This window comes from Falco naumanni, chromosome 7 (genome assembly GCF_017639655.2).
Source record: "Falco naumanni isolate bFalNau1 chromosome 7, bFalNau1.pat, whole genome shotgun sequence".
NCBI lineage: Eukaryota > Metazoa > Chordata > Aves > Falconiformes > Falconidae > Falco > Falco naumanni.
The window spans coordinates 50,852,909-50,878,154 of NC_054060.1; the positions used below are offsets into that span (position 1 = coordinate 50,852,909).

Consider the following 25,246-nt stretch of genomic DNA (forward strand, 5'->3'; position numbering starts at 1 on the left):
GTGACACATTGAAATCACCTTCTGGAGGGAGACAGGTCCATGCAACCAAGGAGAAGCCAGAGAGAGGGACTTGCCTGCTGTGACCTTGTCTGTGAGGCAAGACCCCGCAAACCCCCGCCCCCAGCAGCCAGCTGTGTCTCCCCAAAGCTGAGTGCAACTCCCCGAGGCTGCCGCAGTGGGAAGGATCTGCCTTTCCTGGATAGTGGCTGCATCCAGTCTTTGTTGCAGAAAAGGGGTGTAGGGAGCTGCCATCAGGCACCACTCACCTTGGGGAAACGGGGCTCCAAATCCAGACCTTGGCTTCCACCAAGTCTGACTCACACAGACTCTGCAGCCTCACCCCCCCTGTACCCAGCCGAAGCTGAAACCTCTGCTAGGGGAAGGGGTTCTTATTGCAAAGCTCTGAAGTAAATATTTCTCTGAGCTTTTTTTCCCCTCAGCACAGCAAGGATTTCCTCACCACAGCAAACGTCAAGAAGAGGTGAAGGCACCCGTACAACGCCTCATCATCTCATTGCCCAGCTCTGGTCCATTAAGAACCACCTCAGCAAAGCCCATGTCTCTGCTCCAGCTGCCGTGGAGGAGGGACAGTCATCTCTCCTCCAGGGAATCCAATTTTGGATGCCGTACCAGCTGGTAAACAGCAGCTGCCTCTGTGCCTGTGCTGTCTTGCAGTAAAGCAAGTTGCTCACATACAGGACTAACACCTCACTGGAGTGTCTGCTAGGGGACAGCCAGCTGCTTTAGAAGAACATTTGTTAACGGTCTACCCAAAAGAAGGCACTAGAGGGTGAGAGAAGGATTATGTAAAGGTTTTAAAAACAGACACCTGTTTTTAAAAGAAGACAAGACACCCTCCCAGGCTCTGCCTGGTTCATGAAGACTTTTCCCACAAAAGGCAAAGCTGAGGAAAAGGCGCTCTCACGATAACACATTCATCAGGCTGGAACACAGCTTCCCACAGAAACAGCAGGCTGTCACCGTAACCACACTTTGAAGGAGTAAAACCTGGATGCATTGCATTTCATCCCCACATCTCTCCCCAAACCCCATAACCAGGCTCCCAGTCCCCTTCCCAGCAGCCTCTCCCCTCGCAATCCCAGCTCCCGCGTGCCTCACAGCTGCCTCTCACCTCAGCCTAACACCCTCTGACGCATTACCTACAGCCTGCTTCACTTCTCATGGCGTTACCCCTCACACCTGCTGCAGCCCCTCCACAGTTACCCCCACCACAATCTGAGGGCTCCGAGAGCAAGCAGCCTCCTGCTGCCCTACCAGCCACATCTGGCTACCCAAAACACCGCCACAGGGAAAACAGCACCGTCACGCTGGGACATAGACAAGGAATATAAAATTGTTTCCAGGAATATAAAACATCCCACTTCCTTGGGAGAAATGGGTGAAATAGGAGGGCAGCCCCTGCTACCCATACCCCTCCCACAGCTACCTGCCTTCTGCTTAGGCTAGTGACTACTCGGGCTGTCAAGAGATGCCTGCAAGTTAGATCTTGCCCTGGTCTAGGCTGACCTTGCAGCGTGCACCGTGGAGTGTGGGAACTTCTGGCATGAATTCATTACGAACGTGGGCACAGCAACTCCTTGACCTGCAGGAAATTTTCTGCTTCAGCTCAGTTACCAGTGTCTAATTACAAATGGTAAGGCAGTATCTAGTTTTCTTTCCAAGACTCAACCCCTGTTTTTCAATCAGATTTTCATTGCTCTTGCTACTTCAGAGCTCTCTTGGTCAGGTACCTTCACTGCTAGAAAGAGACTGATTTTCTTTCCTTGCATGCCTTTTAAGGGTCCATTCAGTGAACCTGGAAGATTCTTGCCTGCAGACGTAAGTTCCACATTTTGGGGCTGTGCAGAATGCTGATTCAAGGGGCCAAAAACCCAGCCTGTTCAAAAAACCAGCATGGCCGAGGTCACCTCCCATGTCAAAGGATGAGATCTGGGAAATGAAACAAAACAAAAGATATATCTGCCCCACTCCACCAAACTTTACACTTAATGTTGCATGCTCACTGGTTTGGCTCTGGGATGCTGAAAGCTGTGCATGTGCTTGGGCAAACATGCCAGGCAAGCATGGTTTTGACCTAAATCAGCTTCAATGTTTCCAAGTAAATTCTAAAATCCTGATAAAGATAAAAAAAAACCACTGTCCCTTCTTCACTGTATCAGCCTGATGAAGCTCAGGGTCACTGTTAAGGTAGCAAAACCTTATAAACTGGGGAAGAAAATATATTGTGCAGTAAAATACATGTAAAAATGTAAGGAATAAAGTGCATGCATACATACCAAATGGCCTTCAAAGGGATAAACAGTAGAAATCCGCTAGAGAATGGAACTCTTCTATTGCGAAGCACTGAGAAAAGTGGTACAAGAAGAAAGCAGGAAGAAACAGACATTCTGGAAAGCTTTAAACAACAAACCCAACAAAATCAGAAGAAAATGGTTTAGAAGAGCCTTTAAAATGAGTTTTATTGTCAGAATTTTACAAGTAGCCTTCAGTGGCATCATACAAGAACTCTGTTGCAAAACTCTAATAAATAGTCTGCCCCAAGTCCCAAAATATTTTTTGAAATAAAATAAAAACCAAACTTAAAAATAAGAGAATAAAAGCAAGACTTCAGGATGCTCAGAGATGTTAGCAATATTTTCCATTTACAAATAACATCAGGCATTATATAAATCTCCTTCATACAAGTCGTTAAAAAACCCAAGACATTCTAAACCTTTACAAAAGCACTCCAGAAATAGTTCCAAAGAGATCCATTTCCATGACAAAACATTAGAGAAGAACTCCATGGGGATTAGCATCACAAATGAAGTTTGAGGTTGAAGTGTAGTGCGTACTCGCGTGGAGCAAGATTAAAGAGCATGAAAAAGGGATTTGAGAAGAGCATGGAAGTTTCTGTGACAAGACCATGCCTGATGATTTTAATCTGTCTATTTGAGAATGGGGAAGGGGAGGGAGTGGATGCTCTTGAAACTAACCCCCAAATATACTGCACTTTATGCAAGGAAATATTTATTAATGCAATAACTGTATCCTCAGAAGGGAGTAGAAAAGGTTTCCAAGCACACTGCACAGTTCAATGCCTGTGCAGGCTGCGGCGCTTGAAAGTCATATTCTGACACCTAAAAGGTATTTTCTGGAGAGGTAACATGTTGTGGCAAGTTAGCCGGTCCTTCAGAGAACAACTAATTAACTTTCCCGGCATGAGGAAATTTGGGAAATCTCATGCTAGACATGACTGGGGATTTCAGAACTCCAATCCTGTCCCAGTGCTTTGAAAAAAAACACTTCTCTAATTCACCTTTACCTGTTCCTCTGTCTTTGATAGCAAAGGATTTATCAGACCTCTCCGGTAATATAAAACAAGTTGAATAAATATTTCTCAAATCTGTTGTGATTTGAGAGGTCCAGAGAAATTGAATGGGAGGGCAGGTGCACAGAGATGGTTTACGTGGTTTTTCATGGAAACAGTTGAGGGGAAAGAAATCTTTATCTCTTTACAACTTCAGCCTAAGTCTTCTGCACATATGCAAGCAACAGATTCCCCTGGAAGGGAAGGGGACTATACTTAAGCAGTACAGCAACCGTACTCAGTTATCTCTCAGCCTGCCTGATATGGTATGAACTGCAGCATGCCTAGTTTTGCTGTTCGTAAAAGTACTTGCAGCCATTGTTTCCACAGGAAACAAAGGCTACCAGAAATGCTAATGCAATAGATGTGTGATAATATGCCTCACCCACGGCTCACATCTCTAGTTTCTCTCCAAATGTTATGATGCTGGTTGTACTGTACCATACACTATGGACAAGTGTTCTCTGTAATGTATGGGAAGGTAGCACTAGCAATCAAGCGCAAATTGCTAAGGAGACACCTAAAACATTGCATTACATCCCCTTGTCTGTGGCATACTTCAGAAAACAATGTAAGAACAGCAGTAAAATAAACATTTCTTTCTAATTTTCTAGATGTCATAATATTTGCCAAAGCTGCAAGGAAAAGCAGATTACCTGAAACAGAGAGAAAGAAGTTAATGGAAACAGAGGCAGATGGAACAGCAAGCCTGATCCTGCCTCCAAATCATTTTGTACATAACAGATAAAGAGACCATGTGCAAAAAATAGACATTCACATTTTAGCAGTTAAACTTTTATTTTACCTTTTTAAAATTATTTACTTTGTTTTTTCTACAAAAGGCAGACATTGATTGTTGATCTGCAATTGTTCTGAGTGCGCGCAGAGATGCAAAAAGGGGTTATTGGAGGATGAAGGACAGGGAAGTGCTCCGACTATACTTTCACATGTCATGATTAAGGTGGCATTAAAGCTTAAGTCCCAGTAATAATATTTGTAACAGATAGTTTCCTTCCCCGTACACTGTTCTCAGTTCATATCAATTGTGTTGAAAACCCATTCGGTGAATTTCTTCAGTTTCTCGGTTGCATTCTGGGATTCCTCCTGTAACCTCAAGTTGTCTTCCCGCAAATGTTGCACTTCAGCCTGAAGACTGGCCTTGTCCTCTTTTTCCTTAGGCATGAGGAAAAATAAAGATCTTAGTGGAAATTTCAGGTCATGCTTCCTGCCTATTTAGAGGCGCAAGAATCTCTTAAGAGAGCATAAGTCTCATTCCTTATTCAAACTTTCTGTTTAGATATAAACCATGTGGTTTTATATTTAAGGAACATTTTTGCCATTTCATTCCTCACTTTTTGTGTGCATGAGGATTTCTCTAGATTAAATTCTAATTCTAACAGAAGCTGGCTCCCCAGGTGGTAAAATAAAATCGGGTATGCCCTGTTCTGGATGTACAACATGTACGTACAACTGCTGATGGTTAACTAAATAAAGGACAGGAAATCTTCCTGGAAATGCTTTTCCAGCTAAGAGACTTTTATCTGACCACAGCAGATCCTTGGACCAGACCGGCAGTAACACAATTTAGGAAGTTTCCACAGTAGAAATTGTATGTTTAGATAATACTGTCAAATTTTCAACATCAACAGGATATATTTGCATGGGCCAACTTCAAACCCTACGTAGTGTCACCTGAATTAGAGGTGGGTACCCTGATTCACCCTCCTAATTCAAGCAGAGGAATCAGACGCCTACAGATTTAGACACTTCATCCTAGCCTTGCATAATTGGAAGTACGGCCTGAGAGAAGTAGCAAAGAAATGCCTTTTTCTCATACAAGAATGAGACTGTCACAGGTTCAGACATGGCAAAGCAGGAGTTATTAGCATCACCTATCAGCAGTAAACGTGTGTCTTAAAGATTTTCTGTAGATGAAATGTTTACCTTCCTTAAATCCTCTTGCAGCATCTTCAGCAAACCTTCCAGTTGGTCCACTTTAGAGGCGAGAGTTGGAGGGGATTCTTTACTGTTGAAAGCAGGAAACAGGAGCAGGTATTGATATGATTTACTGTCTTCGCATAGGGTAGCTAACAGCGTTGTCTATACTAAGTGGCTTTATGTAGGTATGCACTCAGGTGCACTAAGAATTCACAAAATGAACAAAAAGAACCAAATGAAAAGTACATGGAACACATGCAGTACATTTATAAACCGAACAAATTTAACTGGGGCTATCTCCCATCACTTGACTTCTCTCTACTTCTACTCATTAAATGTGCCTTGAATTACCTTTGCTTTGGACAGGTTCATGAACGTCTCAGACAAAGAACCTGCAAAAAGCTTCAACTGGACTTATGATTCTTCTGTTTTCACCTCCCACCACCGTCTTCATGAGAACTCGTGAAGTGTTCTTCCGTGAAGCCTGGAGATGGCTTCCAAATAAGGATGTTCCTACTCTTTTCCTCGGTTTGTAGATGAGGAAGCCTGCATATCTGATGTATTTACTTACCCTGTATAAGGCTTTATCTGTGCAGTAAGCTGGTCCTCAGCCTGATCACTACTGGAGGCAGCGCTCACAGGTCTGTGATTTTCATCAGCAGCAGCAAAGAATGAAGCTCGCTGAACTAAGAAGGCAAACATAGAGAAACAACGGCAGCAGCAATGATTATTTGTTCATGCATAGCCCAACAGCTACACTGCAGCATCTCAAAACAATCTAGGAAGTCAGTCTCAAGCAAGATAAGGTGATGATATGACATACCAATATCCACTTGGCAGAAGCAAACTGGCATTGCAAGCTCACACAGATCATGCATCACCCTCAGGCTATGAAGCTTTCCAGAAGGGAGATGCTGAAGAGTGCAAAGCAGAGATCCCTGGTGGCACTTGCGAAGTCCACCTAAGGCCAGTTCCAAGAGAGGCAAGAAGCTGGAACAAACACTGTGCAGAACTTCGTGGGTACAACTGCATGACACTACCGAATAACTCAGTAACTATATTTAGCTTCCTTCACTCCACAAAGGATCCCTTTATCCTGAGGAAAGAAAAGCCCACTGTGCACAATTTACATCTGGATAGTAAAATGACCAATGTAATTTTTCAGAACCTGAGATGTTTTTCTTGTGCCTTAGAAAAAGCCTTCAGATTGAAATGTGAAACTTCCTCCCTGCCCTGCGTCTATACTTTTTGTCCTGTAACTGCTCAGATGTTTTAACACATCTCTAAATCACTATCATGTAGGTGTGACTGCAAACTACCAACTGCCCATACCTCTGGAGTTTCCTAGCACAAACAGTAACAAAAGCACTTTTTAGTTTAATAAATTAACACCTCTCTCCCTTAGCAGCTGCTGGCCTCTCACTGGAAATAGAACAGTATCATCTTTTTCTGCTTGGCAAATTTTTATTCTGTGCTTTCAACAAGGCTAAAATTAACATGCCTTGGTATTGGATAGAATTTTTCCCGCTCTTCCCTTTTTTTCCTTTGAATGAAAATACTGAAGGTTGATGTAGCTCATGGATCTAGGCAGCTTTTGTTTCATTGGTTGCAGGTATCAGTATTTGTAACTTCAGGTGCTTGCAGGTGAAGACACCAATCAACGATGCAGAAGAGAGGTGTCCAGAAGCACAGATCAGAATTTAGGCTGCTTGGTACTTGTCAATCCCTACTGGCACCTAGCAGAGACTAAAGACATTGACATCAGACAGCTGTTCCCTCTCCAAGTCAAATCTCACTGTATTTTACAGTGGTGAGACGAAGCTGCCAGCCAACACATTACCCCAGCTTTTCTTCATCTGAGCTGTCAGTTTATTATCTTCACCACACTGACTTTGTTCACACTTCTAAAGAGAAGCACAAGCGAGTTTGTGGCCTACAAAAGTGAGGGATTCAGGTTAATGAGCACAGTCAATAAAAGGGACCTTTTAAATAGAAATTGCCAACCACAGTGAAATGCATTAAAACCCTATGTGGTGGTGACAAAGACATCACTACAAATTCATCTCCTCTTGAGGACTAAGGCTTACTTTGAATATTCTTTCCCAAAACTATGCAGCAGAAACATGAATCATGCTGATCCTACAACTCCTACGGCAACAGAGCAGAGCACACATACACATCTTGAACACCAGAACTTAGACATGCACTGTCTTAATGTATATGGCTACTACCAGGGAACAGCCAAGAAAGCAAGTTACTTCACAGCCTTCTCCAACCATGCAGAATAGTATCTAAAAGATTCAGGATTAGTGAAAACACTTTCATGAAGGTGGGACAGCATTTATGCAGAGATTAGGAAAAAGCACTTTTATTTAATGCATCTAGAAGGTTTTTCCATCGGGTTGCAGTAACTGTAAGGTAAACTCCCTTTGGGCTGAAGCGTATTTAATTTTAAATTCAAATACATCTACACAGCTTACAGTTCTCTTCAGTTTACTAAGTGTCAAGGAGATGGAAAGTGCCATAGGATGAAACGACGCTTATGTGCAAGTCTATGTATTCAGAGTATGTAGAGGGAATAACTGCAATGGAAAAGTATATACCAACAAAGCATATTTCCCAAATTACCTTGGCAGCGCACTTCAGCTGTGCTACATAAACTTCTTGCTAGTGCAGTAAGCAAGCAATCATTAGTGTGCTCATATGCTTTTCCCCTGCTATTTGACTTTTACACTTCTGTGCCAGACTCCTTTTCCACCGTAGCTGTGATGCCTGCAACTGCTCTATGTGAAATGAGATGTAGCCAGTTTCAGAGAGATTTGGCAAACCCACAGCACAGAGGAATTCCAGCATGAAGAAATGGTACCCGAGTACTACATACAAATTTTTAGGCTGTTAAGACTTGAGTTGCTATTTTAAATGAGCTTAAGCTTCGACTAAGCAGAAACCATAGAAACAACAAAAGCAAGAGTCAAGATTAAAAAAACAAAACAAAACCAAACCCCAAAACCCTCCTTAATGAAGCATGTTCGAAGAAGAGCAGCTTTTTAAGTGTGATATTCTAAAAACTTACCTTCAAAGGCTTTGGCAGCATCTACCAAGTTTGACCAGTCCAGATCAGAGGCAGAATCAGGCAATGGCATAAGACCAGGGTCCGGCATGGGCTGCCGTCTTTGCTCCTGGATATCTGTGAGGGAACTGTCTGAGGCAGAAAACTCCCCTAGAGTAAATGCAGAATAGATTATAAACTCCATTAAAAAAACCGCAAAAATTCCTTTCTTAATACTAATTAATGCATCCCTATTTTTCATTTTTCTGGGACAGCACTGTTGGAACCAGAACTCAGCAGAATGTTTGATCAGACGTAGTCGACAGCATGTTACAAGCCAGTTTTCTGAGACTGCTTCTCACCAGGACATTCAACTCCTTTCTAACCTGCCTGAATTTTTGCAGCTTAGCACTTCAAAAGCCAATCTCTGCCTCCCCGGCCAGCACCGGGGTTGGGGGCCATACTCTTTTGCCCAATGATTCCTGCCTCTGCACAAGCTGAAAATACTTTGGAGGGCTCTGAAGTTTGCTGGGGTTTCTCCACTCCCTGGCACTTATTTCCTCCTGTAAAAATATATTATTGTGAGCTTCCTTTCCTCCTCTCTTTACAATCTTGTAAACCAATGGGAGCAGACTTAGACCTACCGAGATGAATCAGAATAAGAAAACCCTTAAAAATTACTTCCGAAGTATTGCACATTTCTCAGCAGTTTAGAGAAACCTCTTGAACTTTACTGAAAAATACCCACACCCACCTGTAAGTTGGAACATGGCCTGCTACAGAAAAAACAGTGGCAAGCTTGAAAGAAGGATATAAAGTCCCTGTATATTTTGTGCAAACTGGTGCCTAGCAAAGTGAAACACTGGAATTATTGCCACTGATTAGAGAAAGACCAAACTGTGAACCAACGATTATCTGCTTTATTTCAGTTTACTGTCTGGACAATAAAAAATATGCAATGCCTCATCAGACAGTGCATGTGTAAGCTCAGAAGCAGCAATGACTTGCTTCCTCATGCCCTCTGTCAGGGCATAAAGGAAGTTTTAAAAAAAATTTTAAGTGGCACTAGAAGCACCAGAGATGTAGGGGTGAGGAGATCGACTGGGTGAAGAGGTTATAGTGAAGAATCTGTTTGGAGCAGAGAGAGCAAAAAGACAGCATGGTGGCCAGGATAGAAGGCTATTGGAAGACAAAAGCCACTCATGTTGCTTATTTTTGCCCTCTCCCCCTGCCTTTTTTTTTTTTTTTTGATAGTAACTTCAATAACTAAAATAACTTTTGAGTAACTTCAGCTAAATAATATTGCTTCCTGGAAAACAATGACCTGAAAAGCTACACTGCATTCACTTTGCTCAAAAATCTTGTTTTTTTTTTTTGTCTCTGTGTGCGTTTACTTTTTATAAATGTAAGTTCAGATCAACATTAATACTGAGGACTCTTGTATTATCTCCCCAAAACAGGGCAGTTATTTGGGAAGTTCTTAACATGAAAATACTAAGTGAAAATTAGTGAAAAGATACAAAGAATTAGGAAAAAATCCTAAACACTTGAAAAATACCTGTTTTAAGAGTGTGAGTTGGGTTGTTAATTAAGACAGATGAATAAACAACAGTATTTTCAGCTGTTTTCCCTCTTCAAAACAAATGAAGGTGCTCTGGAATGGCTGTTCTTCATTATTAAGGTCTTTGAAATTAAAAAAAAATTCTGAATAGCTGGAAGCCAACAAATACTTGTGGTATTAAATATTCAGCTCTACTTAATCCTTCTCTCAGCAAAGGCAAGTGTGTGGGTGACAATTCATGTGCCACTCAAATAGTCCTCTTATGTGCTAGGAGGAGTAATCAGGTTGCTGTGGAAGAGAACATGACAGCGAAAGAAGGTTTTGTGGTTTTCTTTTCAGAAAATACAGGCATCTAAACGATAAGAGACCAAGTGCCGCTTTCCACTTCTACTCGGACAGTATCATGAATCTTCTGACCCCCAGTCCTCAGAAGCCAAATCCACGAGCCAGTTACAAGTGTAACCAAGTCTGCAAGGTTATTTTAGTGCATATACAAAGCAAAGCGAAGACAGCTCAGCTTCCTAACTCTTACACAAGAAACATGTCATACAGAAACAACAACTCATGAAAATGTCAGGTTCAACACTGCAAACTGCCTGGTGATCACAGACAGATGAAAAGAATTTAAAATAGATTTCTTCAGCAGCCTTTGCTGTCAAATGTATACTGTGTATCTAAATAAAGACTGTGCTTAGGGCCCACTATAGTGAATAGAACCTATTGATAGCCTTGCATTTTCCTCTTGGAACATATTAAAACATGAATAAATCAGAGCAGATATGTACTTCTTCAGAAAACATTGCAGAATCCTACACTGTGAGATCTACCTCTATTTCTGGAAAACACATTTAGTACATATTTAGTTATGAGGTACAGTGGGAACCTGTGAAAATTCCCTTTCTCACCAGCTGAGACATTCACATGCAGCAACACACAACCCCTAAGATAATCCCACTGTGACTTTTCAGTGAACTAATGGGGGGAAGCAGAGTACATTTTTGGCAGCAGTTTACCAAGTAACTTTGTCTCGTTAGCTGTTGATGTGTGACTAAAATAAGTTAACTCAAGTCCTGTAATATGAATAGGGTAGGGAACTAAATTAAAAAAAATCTGACGTAATAAAAGCTGTATCTGATGTAGATGTACATCCAAAGGTCCACTAGTATTTATCTGCTTTTATATCATTATTTCCCTAATAGTATTTGGTCCTATAATCCCACAGTAAAGGAACTGACACCTGGAGTTGTCATTGCTGGATAACCAAGCATAAATTATTTGCCTATTGGTCAAATTAGTCTAGATGACTCCTGGGAGAAGTGGTGAAAACTTACAGCCAATGAGGCAGATTTTTGTGCTCCTTCCACAAGGTTGCTGCATGACCAGTCATGCAGTCTTACATCCACTGAATTGAGGAAAAAATAAATTCCTGTCCTATTTTATATTTTCAGGCATGTGACTTGGCTCTCCCCATTTTAGCAAAATCAAGATGGAAGTACTGATTGCTGTAACAAACATTTTCCCTTAACATCGTTCACAAACAATTGCTTTGAAAGTAGAAAAAAGGGAAATACACTTACCATGTAGTGATTTCATTCCCAAAGTATATGATGGTCTCCGTAACGGCAGCGACTTTGGGAGAGAAGGGTACGTGCTGGTGAACAGTACATCGTTTGGCATGGCTTGGTCCAAGAGTGAGGCCCGTGAGGCGAAGAAGTGGTCCCTTTGACCACTGTATATACTCTCATCTGACAAAGTCCTTTGCAAGGCACGCCTTGTGGTAGGAGTGCTGGGAAAGGGAGACTGACAGGACAGAGTGTGTGACTATACATTCATAAAAACATATAAAAAGAAACGAGAAAAAAAAAAATCAATAAAGAAACTTCTGAATTCTGTTGAAATAATTTTTTTTTAAACTTTAAGACAGTATTATTTCGCAGTGGATAGGAAAAAACTAAAGGAATCTGCTTTGAAGAAGATTATAACTATATAATATGTTAAGTCTTTTTTTTAGCCTATATCCCATTCTACCTTTTAGATATCCTTCAAACTTCTCCTGAAGTGGAAATCTCAGGCAGCCCTCGCAGATTTTAGAGCTGACGTGTAGCAGAGAGAATGTTTACAGAAACAGACTGCTGCATAAACCAGAGTTCTCCCTTGTGCCTGGGGAGGGGGCCACCTTCCTGCAGGCAGAGCATCAGCAAATGCCAACTAATTAGAAGTGTCATATTACTGAACAACTGGGAACGCCCACCACTGCTTTGATCCTTCAGAAGGATTTGAATCAAAATTAATTACATAGTCCCATGAGTAAGAGAACTTGAGTCTTACCCCACCATCATCCCAGCTTCCTCCATGCTCCACACAGGAGAAAGCAATGCTCTGGTGGTTAGCCTGCAGTTACACACTCCTGGCTAGGGCCAGTGAGCTGCTATCAAAGGTGTAACCATTCCCACCAGTGGAGACACTAATTTTCATGAAACTTGTAGCAACATAACTATCTCTAAGACACAACATTTCTTTATGGTTTGGTTTAAATTTGGTCCAAAGGCTTTAATGGAGAAATGGCAAACAAAGTAAGACCTCACCACCCTCATTTGCTCTGTAAGCAATTTCAAACAAAAAAGGAGCTACTATGATTTCTGGAAGGAGTGATTAAACATCATAAAGAGTTGCTCATTTGCACATGAAAATAGTTCTCTTTTCTCAGAAAGGGAGGGAGGTTTAAACAGACAGTACTCTACTCCTGTGACCAAAATCCTACACCACAAGGTGGGAGAAGAGCATGGAGGAGGGACTATTGGTACTGTATATAGTGGAAGGCAATCTGCCAGATTTTTTTGTTGTTGTCCAAAATGTTACAAAATTTAATATTAAGAAACTACTGTGTGTTTTGATTTTATGATTAAATATCAGAAGCGATTAAGATTACTGCCCAAACCTGCTATCATCAAAAGACAAGGAAGGAAAGAGAAGCCACATCCCATTGCTAACTTTCTATTACATCAAATTCTCTGTTCTGCGTTGCCTCCCTCAGGACATGCCCATCACAGTATGCACCTTGCATATACAGTTAATGCTACAGAAATGACAACTTCTGGCACACAGTTGTCACTACGCTGCATTAAGGATCAAGCCACTTTTTTATTCTGAAATTTAAAACCTCACTCAGCAGGTTCACATTACGATCCAGTGAAATCTCCCAGTACTTGTCCTGAAGTAGCAAAGGAAAAGAAAACTGCTAAGCCAAGCAGCATTTACTCAAGGGTGGTACAGTTCACTTAGTGTTAAAGAATTAGGAGCTGGAACCACCATTTAATATCAGATGTTGAGATTAAAAGGTTGCACAGATATGAACATCTGATGGAGCTACAACAGAGATAATACAAGTAGCAGTTGTCTTCTGATAAGAGCAGAGGGAAGAGAAAAAGAAGGGTGGCTTGACTGAGAAGATATAATGCATAAGCAGTAGGTAAGAAGATAAATAAGGCTGGGAAGATAATAAAAAGACACGCTAGACAAATCACAGTCTAGAACAAATTCTACTAGCAAACAAAGGCTTTGGCAGCCAACAGACAAGAAGGAGGAGGATTTTTGGTCTTTGTGCAGTGAACTAATGAAGGCCATTATCATTCCTTTTCTTTTCTTGACAGTTAAAAAAGAAGTTATGCTGCAAGAGCAATTTTTTGTAAGATGAAATATAAATCATGCAGTGGGCAGAAATGACAGTTACTTTTAAAATGGAAAAGATTTAATTTATTGGTGTGGCAGAATTTTATTAACTGCTGAGATTTATCAAAAGTATAACCTGAGTTAATATACTTGTTACAGTCACCAAGAAATGAAGATCAGGGTAAGAACTGATTCACTAACTCCAAAGCGGAAACACAAATTTGGGAACACAACATGGTCTTCAGGTCACCTCTTTAAACTGAATGGAATTTCTTAAACCGAGAACAATCCCCTTGCTCAAAACAGGCAACAGGAGATGCTCACATCACCCATGTGGCACGCCTCTCAGAACTACCATAAACCAAAGGAAAACGTATCTTGCCATTGACAAGGGCTTTTTTTCTTCAGCCTCAAAGTTAACATCTGAGATAATCTGTGCATGGAAGTTTTAGCACGCACAAGTTTTAATAAGCCACTTTGGGTTTACAAGCAAAGACAGAAGTCGCAGCGCTCTCTTCTCCATCGTTGTTGTGGAAACCATTTGAGCTCTAGGTGATGAGCCTGAGCTGTTAAACACTGACTTAACAGTTGAGGCTGGAGAAATAAAGACTTTTCTCTTCAAAATGATGGATTTTAGAAATCCAATATATGCATTTTTGTGCTTTTATACACATTTTGAAACACATCTAGAAATGTTTCTGCATATTTATTCTGTATAAATATTCACTTAAGTTCAGGGAGCATTCTTGGTCCATGTGCAGTAACAGGATTAGACTGGCATAGAAGTATGCTTTTTGCAAGGAGTTTCAATACTGTCAATAAGTCACTGTCTAGTGATGCAGAGAAGTACAATTCAAATGCGTAAGGCAACACTACAAGATTTTCCATGAGCTAGCAGTCCTAAATGTTCTTTTCAGTTTGGCATACTAGTGTCTTTAAATTTGCACATAAAACTGTAATAATACTGCAGTGATTGTAGTAATGAAACTGTTCCCCACATGTATTTCTCTAATAGATAAGTTTGTGACAAATGGATGACTTTCTGTCCACGATGAGAATTGCAGGAATGCCTTGCACTTTCTTCTCCTGTTATGGGTGAGAAGAGAAACGATCCTATCTGAGAAACTTGAGTCCAATACAAAGTCCAACTGAGTAAGCTCTGTGTGAATGAATGCTTCAGCTTTGACTGCTTTGAAAGCACTCAGATTTTTCTACACAGAAATCTTAAACGCTTCATGGACTTCATCTTTTCTGAATTGTGAAGCACTTGTTCTGTTAGTTGATACACCTAGGCAGCAATGAACTCAATCATCAAATTCTTATGAAGTGTAACTTTACACATTTCTATTTTGTAACAACAGAATCATGACTTAGATCAGAAGAGGACCTGTGCATTACTCTTCAGGTATTCTCGGATTTCACTTAACCGTGACAAGAGATAGCCAAACGACATGCTCTCTAACATACCTTAAAATTCTTCTGGGATTCAGGTGTTGGGCTATCAAGATCTATCAATTTCTTCAGCTCTTCTTCAACGGTGGACTTGGATGCTCGTTTCGGTGATGCTCGTAGATCTCTTGCTGAAGCACGCAGCCGAGGGTGGGCCATTTCATTGCCATCACTCTGGTGACGTCTTAAACGAAATGGAAGAGACACATTCAGGTCTCAAAGCCCTGGGGCAGGAGGTATGAATGAAACAAATTATAGCAGCCTCAAGATTTTCAAAGAAAAAAAAACTAGGTAGGGGACACAGAGGAGGGAAGGAGTTTCAGTAATACAGCAGAGCCTCATCTTAATGAATACCTGTTGAAGCAATAAACTTGTTTAAAAACATCAAGTAGCAATACACTTAAAAGTTATCATAATACAGTTTTACAATAAGGGACTGAATCTGTTAAAATAACATGCATTCTCTACAAAATAAAAAACTACAAATGTCTTCAATGAGCCCAAAAGCAGCAAGTCATCAAGTTTCTTTAATCTTTTCACTGCTTTTTATAATGCAGTTATCACAAAGTTTTATCATCTCCTTTTGACAGCAATATAGAAAATACTATATAAAACTCAAGAAGGGTGGAATAAATTACTTTGAAATGAGCTTTCTGAACCACTGTTTCCAAGTCATACTAGCCTTAAAGAAACAATATTTTCACTGTTGTTTCCCAATTTCTGAAAGAGATGGTTGCATATAGTTAATGCAGAGAGATCTTGGCTTGCTTTAAGCCAGTTAGACTGGATACTGGCAGCAACCTTAACAAGGCACCACAGAGTGCCACAGAGCTAATGCATAGCAGGCACAGTCCTACTACATGGATGAGAGGCTTAAAGAAAACTCGGGCTCTATGTTGAGGATTTTTAATACTTGCTCAAATAGCACTCTGAGTCACCTTTAAGAAATCCTAAGGAAAGGTAAGCTTTAATAGGACTGAAATCCACATAGCTCTCTAGAAATGATAAAAAAAAATTTTTTTTACAAGTTAACAGGGAATGAGATTAGCAAACTATCAAATATTTAAGACTAAGTGCAGAACTCTAGATTAGAGATTAAGCTCTACAGAAGACTAAGTGTTCTATTAAAGTCTTGAGCTCTTCCACACAGAGAAGTGTCACAGATCTCAACACTTCTTTACAATTAAAGCACACAAGAGAACCAAAAAACAGTCTTACTTTCTTGAATCCATAAACCCCACTGAGTTTATTGTCCCTTCTGGCTTTTTCCATCCAATCAGATACTTGCTAGTAGCACCCTGGCGAGGGTAGAAAGTCCTAGGACCAGAAGAGGAGGAAGAGGAGGAGGAGAAAGAAGGTGCAAGCTGGGGAGAAGTAGCAGAATGAAGCTCTTCTTTGGGTGAGCTTCTGGCACTGGTGAAAACGACCGGGCTGGCAGAGTGTCGTGAACTCATGGTACTAGAAGAAAAACAATAAAGACAAAATTTGTCTCAAATGTGTACATATGCATCTTGTTTAACTATTTTTCAAGCAGAAGTCTGGGCACAAGATGTTACTCCTATCAATAGTGAGTAGAGTAGCAAAACCAGTTTGCTCTTAAGGGCATTCCACCAATGTTTCATTAAAAACATCTCACGTAGTAATGAAAAATTTTGTATGCAATGTCTAAGGATACAACATACCACAGTCTCCTCGTTCCCCCTTCACAAATGGGTTCACTGCCATTAGACAGCTTAAAAGTAATACAAGAGATTGCAGCTGAATTAGCAGAAAAGAACCCAAGTCCAATTTCTTGCTGGAATTTCTGGCTGTGGAAGAAAACATATTCTGAAGGAACTTAACAGGAAACATCTCTAAGACCTTACAACTAACTAAAGAAACACAGATATCTTTCAAAAGAGGGCTTCCTGGATTTTGCCTGAAAAGCTGTTGCCATTTGAAAAAAAAAGACTGTTAAATTGATAAGTTTTGGCAGGTATTTAATGTATATCACTATTTGTCTATAGACAGAAAAGAGCTGGGATGGCCAACTGCAGCTTATTGTTGGAAGGAGGAGGGGGAGCTTTAGTTGAGAGCTACTCTTTAGTTATGCTGATATTCTCATCCGATGCAACTTGTATTATATCAGAAGCACTAGGGCTTAAGACAATATTTACTATAAAACAACCTTAAAAGGTCAGGCATTTCTAAGCACAGTTACAGGAAAACTTTGTGTATGGCCTTACTAATGAAATAGCATTATATATTTGAATACCAGTTTTCTATCAGCTCTCTACACAACTTCGCCACATTTTCATCCCTGTAGCCAACACTGCAAGGAAGGAATTTGAAACAGATGGCCCTGTGGTAAAGAACAGTTTCTGACTGAAAAATAAAAATTAGCTGGAAGGCTGAATAAAGTCATTGAATAATTTCTTCTTTCATAAGCTTAACAGAAAATTCTTCACCACTCTTTTCATATCTTGATAAAACAATGCATTTTCACATCTCTTACTAAAACAAACAAAAGAATTTAAGGTTAAATTTAAGTTGCCACCTGGGAAAACAATCTCACCTACATTTAGCTTTACAGAAGTAATTTATCTAATCTATGCCACTTGTCTGGCTTCTGCTGTAGTCAATGGAAAAATATCCTTAGGAGGTGATTCTCCTCATCTTAAATTAAGAGTCTCAGATACCCAGGAAGAATGCATGCTTTGGAGTTTCTCCTCTCTCTCCATTGACAACAGATGGGAGTCTAAAAAATCACCTTCAACTATGTTCCTTTTTCATATGGTTCAGGTTAGGCACTGTGAGCTCCAACAGTTAAGTGCTGTGGATTTAATGAGGAGTGAGTGGATTGTAGTCTTCCCACCTCAAACAGCAGTGGCTGCTGCAACCATGCTCCCATCTAATGTACGTGGGGATGGCTGCAAAGTCCCTCACATCAGGGGCAAGATACATCTCCCCATGATTTCATACTATAGATTTTTTTTTTTCTTCCCTCGATCTGTACATTTGAAAGGCATATACAAAAGATGGGAGACTGGGAAAATATAGGAAGATGCTTTTCCTGTCCATCAAGCCCATATATTCGGCACTGCACGTCACAACCTTTGTATTTGTAACAGATCTAAGTAAACATAATTTATAGCAAGAAAGCAGAGAAAAATAAGAGCTAGGAGGAGAGGCAGTAAATTTCTCTTCTTTCCCCCTTGTCTCTTCTTTTTCAATACCGCAAGAAAGCTCCTACACTACACATGCTAAGTAAACCAGCCCATCTGTGAGGCACGACCACAAAATTAAACCATCAACATGCAGGGAAGATGCAGATCTTTAAAGAAAATGTATGGGGCTATCTCTTTCCCCGCCATGCTTTTACTTCCTTCTAAATACACTCAAGAAGTAGAGAAGTCTTTTACTTCAGTGAAGGAAAAGGAAAGTTCTGATCACATTTCAGAATTGTTTAATCCATCAGGTAGTTGTCAAGGAAGTGCCTGTGAGAAAACATTTCTTGATAAAATCCAATAACAACTCCTAGATAGGCTGGTAGTGTTGATCCTTAATATTACTAGGCAAAGAAGGTAAACAGTGATGTTCAGTATGCTCTACATAAAATTTATTTATAAAATGCATATATCTCATAGAATAGGTGCCAAGATCAGCCTGGCAAATAAGCAAGAAACTAGCATACCTCTTTAAACAGCCTTTTCTTTAAAGTGTATTGCATGTTTTGAGCTGTGGTTTTACAATATAGTGTTTTGGGAGAATACTCCAGGGACTATGCACAGAACTGGCTTTTCACCCTACAAGTAAACACAGGCAGGCCAACAGGATACTGACAACGACTCACACTTGTTGATTGAGAATGTATTGGGAGAGCAAAAAGCTTTGATAAACTTTAGAAAAACTAAATCTGAGCTGGAGCACTATGGTAGTGATGGGAAGTTATTAGAGTATTCGACACCAGGAAGCATGCAGAGGGTTCCTCACACTGTAATAGACACTTGGACCAGCTTGATTATATCTGGAAGAAATTCAGTCCTCATATTCTCAGGACACAGATATGGCCACTGCTGCTCCCCCACCTCCCACCTCAATTACTGAGACATCAAGGACTAGATTAAGGAAAAACTCAAATACTACATGGCAGTCTGAAAGAATTGCAGATGAGCCATTCATAAAAGCATTCCACAATCACTAAATAATATTTTTAGTATCTTAAAACTATCAGAAGTAATGAAAAAGATACTTGATTAGAAATAGCCAAGGTTTTCCTTTTAGTTTTGGTGAGAGGACCATAAGAAACTGTATTATTTAGGTGGAAATGAAAGTTTGATTTTATTTTTTTCTGAGGGAATTCATGCCATCAGCACATATGGCTTCATTTAATGACATTCAGCTATAATGAATCTGTATAATTACTGGCCTACATAATGCAATTCTCCTGGGATGCTATGAGAAATCTGCACAATCATCAGGAAGGACTTTGGGAATGGAGGTGGAGAAGAAAAATAAAACCCAGCCAGAAGCTCTGCTGTAAAAGTTAATCACTATAATTTACATTTTGCCACCAATTCTCAGGTACAAGTTCTTTTATGCACCATCAAATGATCTGAACACTAATTATCACTCCTGTCTTCTACAGACACAAACACTCTAATTTGTCGTTATTTTCTTTTCTTTTGTCATGGAGTTCTTTTTCGGGCCAAATTCCTTTTCTTCTTGCTCAGAAACCCGACGCTAGAGACGTTACAGACATTCTGGCATTCACAGGCAAAATGTAAAAACAGTGAGAAGCAACAAAGGGTAACAATTTAGAAACTGATAGAGAAACACACCAATTAAGCTGTTCATTTCTCATGAAAAGTAGCCTGTTCAGAATAATCCTTTAGTCTTTCTTCCTTCACCTCCTTGCAGCAGGCAGTTGTGGTTACATTTTGGAAGCACCGGTTTCACAAGCCTCCAGCTCCAACTGTTGTGCCTCCACAGAAAGAGCTATGGAAGAGTTGGGAGCAAAGAGCTGGACCTAGGGTTTCCTCAGGTCAGTGCTGCTGTTCAGTGTGCAACCACCAACTGAGGATGCCATGAGAAACAAAATGAAAGCCTTTTAGGCCAGACTGTGCCTTTGCTTTATTGTGAGGCATCAAACATGTCCTAGTCTTCAAAAATAAGAAATAATAAACAAGGAACACAAGTCAGCCTGTTTTTTCTCCACCAAAATAAACAATGTGGGTACAAAGACTGCAGTATTTCTCAACTATTATACCCCCTGTGTTTTACAAATTTCTGCATTTTACAAAAGCTGCACTGTTAACATCTGAGTTTTAAATGAAACTGTAACACCACTGCCCCCTCCCCTTCCAACCCCCCCCACACCCCCCCACACCCCCCCCCCCCCCGTTTTTTCTAGCATAAAGTCTAGGGAACCTAAATTTGAACATTTCAGTAACAGACCTAAAAAAAATAAAATACGTACAGAGCCATTTCAATATCACCAGAGAAACATCATGTAAATTAATCCAAATCACCAGAGAAAATACCATGTTTGGAGACACCATGCTATTAAACGAGACTACATCCTAGACTTAAGTTTGCAATCAAGTTGCAGCAAAGCATATCCACGGAAGACAAAGATAAGAGCTGTCAGGGTATGCCTGCCCTGCAAAGATATGTTTCTTTCTACTAAATTTTCTGAGCTCTTCTACTGAACTAACACTATTTGGTGTTCAGAAGAGAAGAAACCAGAACCTCAGATGTATGAAGACACCATTCCTACTAGGCACACCTTTACAATAAAGCTTCTCAGAGTTACAGATACATTTTCCAGGTTTCTATGAGTTGCTTCTGAAAAAATCCTTCCAAATGGAAATGATACCGAGAACTTTATTCTTATCAGCATTTTGTATAAAAATCTCACATTTAATGCTACTGGTAGTTATGTTCAGACAACTATTACAAGGCACGTGGTAAATTATAATGACCATAAAAAATGCATATAAACATGCTTGTCTTAAAATAGAAGGTATAAAACTGTAGATAACCAGCATATAGATTCTTACCTCCAAGAAAGGGGCACGTTAATATTGCCCAAAATTTAAGTAAATCCCTCTGCATAGTGTTTTCTGCAAACTTCCTCACGTCCTTCATGCATGCATAGCTACTAGAAACACTGGTGTTGAAGACCTGGGTGAGATTTATACTAACTGAATATGAGCTTTAGAGCCAAAACGGTCAAAGAGGCAGAAACCTAGAGTTCGACTACTTAGTCAAAATTACCATGACAAAGTACATGGAGGCCTTTCACTACATTACAGTCTCTATGACAACACCCTATTTGCAGCTACTGTATGAGTTGTTAAACATCTAGCCTTGCATAAAGGTAGATTGGCAAAAATGGCTTCAGACTTCCAGTCTGCAGGTATTTTGGCACACTCAAAACAGAGGTGCCTTAAGAATAAAAATGCAACAGTCAGGCTCCACAAGACCAACAAATTATGATGATCACACACCTTCCTTGAAAGAGCTGTGATTTTTATCTTGTTGCTAGTATGACACAGTATGAGTATTTTTCAAAAAGCACACTGAATACTTCTTGGGAAATGGGTTAGGAAAATGGTCTAAAATATTTCCTGCCTTTAGCAGCCCTGACTAACTTGTAAAGTGGGTATTTGCAATGTGAGGTGTTCAAGCACATTATATATGTGATTGATATTGCTGATTTTACAAGTGGCAAAACTGAGGGAGAGGGAAGGTGACTGTAATATGTCTTACCCACAAACTTGCAGCAGAATGAGATTAAAATCTACATGCTAGCACTCTCAAGCAACTTGCTCTCAGTATTCAACATACTTACTACAAGCAGATTGCCAAGAAAAAAGACTGGGGAAAAGAATGTAAAACATCTGAAATGTGTACTTCCAAGACTAAAAAAGAACCCCATATTAAACTGTACATTAATAAATGGACTGAACTCCTTTCCGATCCACATATGAATGGCAGTTGTTGCGCAAGATATTCCTTATGAACGCATCAGATGTGTCTGTTTCACATTAGTTTAGTGGCAGCAGTACGGAATACGCTCTCAGATATTTTTTAGTGTTACAGGCAGTAGAAGATGCAAAGACTAAAGGTGGTCTTAGTTTGCAAGCATTCTGCACAGCAAGATCTTTCAAAACACTGGTTAGCGTAAGTAGAAACCACTCTCCAACATCTGCTTCTTACTTTTGACATGTTAGAGAGTGAGAATGGGAAAATGAGTGTGGAGGGGTCAATCTCGTAAGAGGTGAAAATTACCTTGTATGTGAGACAGCATCACTAAGACTATAAGCACTATTCTCCCTCGTTAGAGGGTTGGAGGCTGGTTGACTCTTGCTGTGAATATCCAGGCTCAGTGAAGACTCAGTCTTTCGGTCCATGTGGCTCTCTTTTTCTAATGTCCTGTCTGCAATGGAGACCACTTCACTGGAGCTATGCCACAGTGGTGCCACTTTCTCCTTTGTTAGCCCTGTACGGGGAGATGTTGCTGCTCCCAGAGAGGCAGTGCTGCCATGGCTAGGTCCGTAGGAAGTGGTGTCTATGCCACTATCAGCTGAAGTCCCTTGAAGGTAGTTGTAGCTGTTCAGCTCTGATTCAGTGCGCTCTCCACTGTCGTACCATTTCTCATCACTGTGAGCACTGGAGGCATTGCTGGAGAGAGTATTGCTGCTGGAATGGCTGGAGTAGTGGCTGTCAGACTACAAAAGAAACAACAATCCCCAAAAAACCATACTTGTAGGTTTATTTCAGAATTATGACAATAAAGAGGAGAAGGAAATAAACTGTTATGAAAGTCACCGCTACACCATAGGAGATCTTTTACCTTGAGGTACTGGACAGATACATTGAGGAGACTAATAAACTCTACAGATTTCATTCCAGCACAATGCCCAGGCTGTTCTGTGTGCTCATAAAAAGCTTTCATATGGATTTGGAAGCCATATCTTAACTACTCAGGGAAAGTTAGTTGTTTGTATTCTGTCCCAAAATACTTCACACTGTCTCCTTTCAAGCACAGTTCTGCTCAGCCTAGTCCAAAGAAATTGGCTGAGCTGCGTAGACTTTGATTTCCTTTATAAGTACTATGAATAAAAATATCCTTATTCTAAGACTCCAATGCTTTAGGACATGAAACATAACCAATCTGCAGAATGTGCACCTTATTTTAATAATCCAATTGTCTATCAAATAATTAAAGTAGGGCAAAATAACCACTGCTCTTTCTACCCCTTTGTAGCAGGGTGTACTTCCCCCTCAGCAGGGGTGTCCTTTGCAAACTACCACTGAAATTCCACTTAACTTATCTGTAATTGTTTTCCAAAAGGTAGAATTGCAAGAAAGGAAGCTTTAATGCGATGCTTTTAAATTGTCCCATCAAGGCACACCGGTGAGTGGCTGGTTTGTATCTTTGCCCTTGGTTACAACTTGCTGTTACAAAGAAACTGAATGCCCTCAATTCCACAAGGGGCATTAGCTGAATACTGTATCACAGGACGAGTTTCTTGCCATGCACTCATCACTGCTTAGTAGCTCACCTACCTCTTTGGGGTATTTATATCCACCTGAATTCTTTAATTTTAGTTTCCATCTACAGAATTTATCTAAGTTCTGATCATCTATATATTCAGAATTGAAGCAGTTTTTCAGTAGGCAATGGATTTGTTTGGTGACCAGATGGCCCAGGAATAAGGGAAGGGATGGAGAGGAGACTTAGAACCACCTCCCCTATTTGTCTATCCTTGGAGTTCTACCAAACAGGCATGGGCAGAGATCCCAGCCACATACAAAATATTAGATACTGTTTCTGTTTTCACTGGAAAAGAAGGTAAGTAGGGAATGGATGTATACTGAGAGCAAGAAATCTCAGCATCCATGTTTTGTATTATATTAAAGAACTGAAAGAAAACCAGGAGAAATATTAAATAAGTTGATCTGGACTCTTAGTTATCTCAGATTAAAGTTACTGCTTTTCATAAAGAACTGCTTCACTCCCCTTCATCCGTCCACATAATAAAGATTTACTTTAACAACAACTGAATGAGAAGAATGCAAGCATAAGTAATTCCAGTGCTGCACTTTGCATGCAAGCTAATGAGTTATGTACTACATCATTATATGGTCAAATACATCTCATGAAAACAGGTCAATCTAAATGTAATAACTAGTCTGTGCTCCTAAGAATATGAAGACAGGTGTGGTGTTGGGGTTTTTTGGTGTTTGTTTTCTTGTAGTGTTTGTTTTTTTTTTTAAATAGAGATGTGTTGTCATGAATTAGTAACCTAGAAGTAACACTGCTAATTGTATTGAAAGAAGAATGCTGGCAAGCAGGGGCAAATAACAGGAACCAGTTAAAGACATGCAACTAAATAAATGGAAGTAATACTTTCAGTATGATCACACAACGCAACTCTGTATTTTAGCTGACTGTACAAGTGAATAAAAAACCAAGTGATACAGCTTATTGGGTAATTTAAAGTTTAAATTATAGGATTTTTTTTATTTTAATGACTTAATGTGCAAGACATTTTAAATTTATGAACGTTACTGCATTTATCTTATCTCTCTGTATGTAAATCAGGAAGTGACAGTCTCCAAAGAAGGTGTGAATATCTAACTCTGTGGAGACACAAAGACAGAATTTACCATTTAGATCTTGAATACAAGTAAAACAAGATTTTTTTTCAGCAGAATTCCAGCAGACCTTTCAAAGTCTTCCAACAGTGTGCAAGGTAGGCTATGGAAAGGAAGCAATAGCTATACTAGACAAGGAAAATAGAGAAAATGTAAACCCAAAAGTAAGATCACTATTTTGTTTCAAAGAAGCAGCCTTCTGAGTGTTGCATTATAAAATGTATTAGTAAAGTTTTAAGTCTCACATGTAAGGCCGAGGAATAGCTTTGTAAACTCCCACAAATCCTCTTACTTATCACAAGGTAACAGACAAGAAGTTGCTGTTCAACTGGCAACAAAACTTTATTAACTAGTAAATAACAAGCACAGTAGTCTTTCCTTAGCTTCTGTAGGATTCAGGAAACAACAGTCTGCTCTACCACTTCCTCCACGTTCTAGCAGGGAATTTTTTTTTCTTTCTTTTTTTTTAACTGACACTCATGAAATGAAACTTTGAACAACACTTTTGGTATCAAGAGCTTGTGGAACAAAAGGAAAACATTAAATAATCCCTTTTCTGGAG

The 25,246-nt window shown here is 40.0% G+C and overlaps 1 protein-coding gene across 10 annotated transcripts in view; it reads right to left on the reverse strand.

Moving 5' to 3' along the window:
- Positions 1 to 2,454: 2,454 nt before the first annotated feature.
- Positions 2,455 to 25,246, reverse strand: part of SIPA1L1 (signal induced proliferation associated 1 like 1) — a 220,620-nt gene continuing 197,828 nt past the window's right edge. For 9 of the 10 annotated variants that reach the window (XM_040600026.1, XM_040600029.1, XM_040600031.1 and 6 more), the window contains 8 exons: positions 22,312 to 22,751; positions 16,255 to 16,494; positions 15,055 to 15,220; positions 11,496 to 11,739; positions 8,382 to 8,528; positions 5,880 to 5,994; positions 5,315 to 5,396; positions 2,455 to 4,543 (listed from right to left, as the gene is read on the reverse strand). In XM_040600026.1, coding sequence (XP_040455960.1) covers positions 4,400 to 4,543; positions 5,315 to 5,396; positions 5,880 to 5,994; positions 8,382 to 8,528; positions 11,496 to 11,739; positions 15,055 to 15,220; positions 16,255 to 16,494; positions 22,312 to 22,751 — 1,578 coding nt within the window. In that variant the 3' untranslated portion in view covers positions 2,455 to 4,399. The remainder of the gene's footprint in view (positions 4,544 to 5,314; positions 5,397 to 5,879; positions 5,995 to 8,381; positions 8,529 to 11,495; positions 11,740 to 15,054; positions 15,221 to 16,254; positions 16,495 to 22,311; positions 22,752 to 25,246) is intronic. The other variant, XM_040600034.1, reaches the window with a different exon arrangement.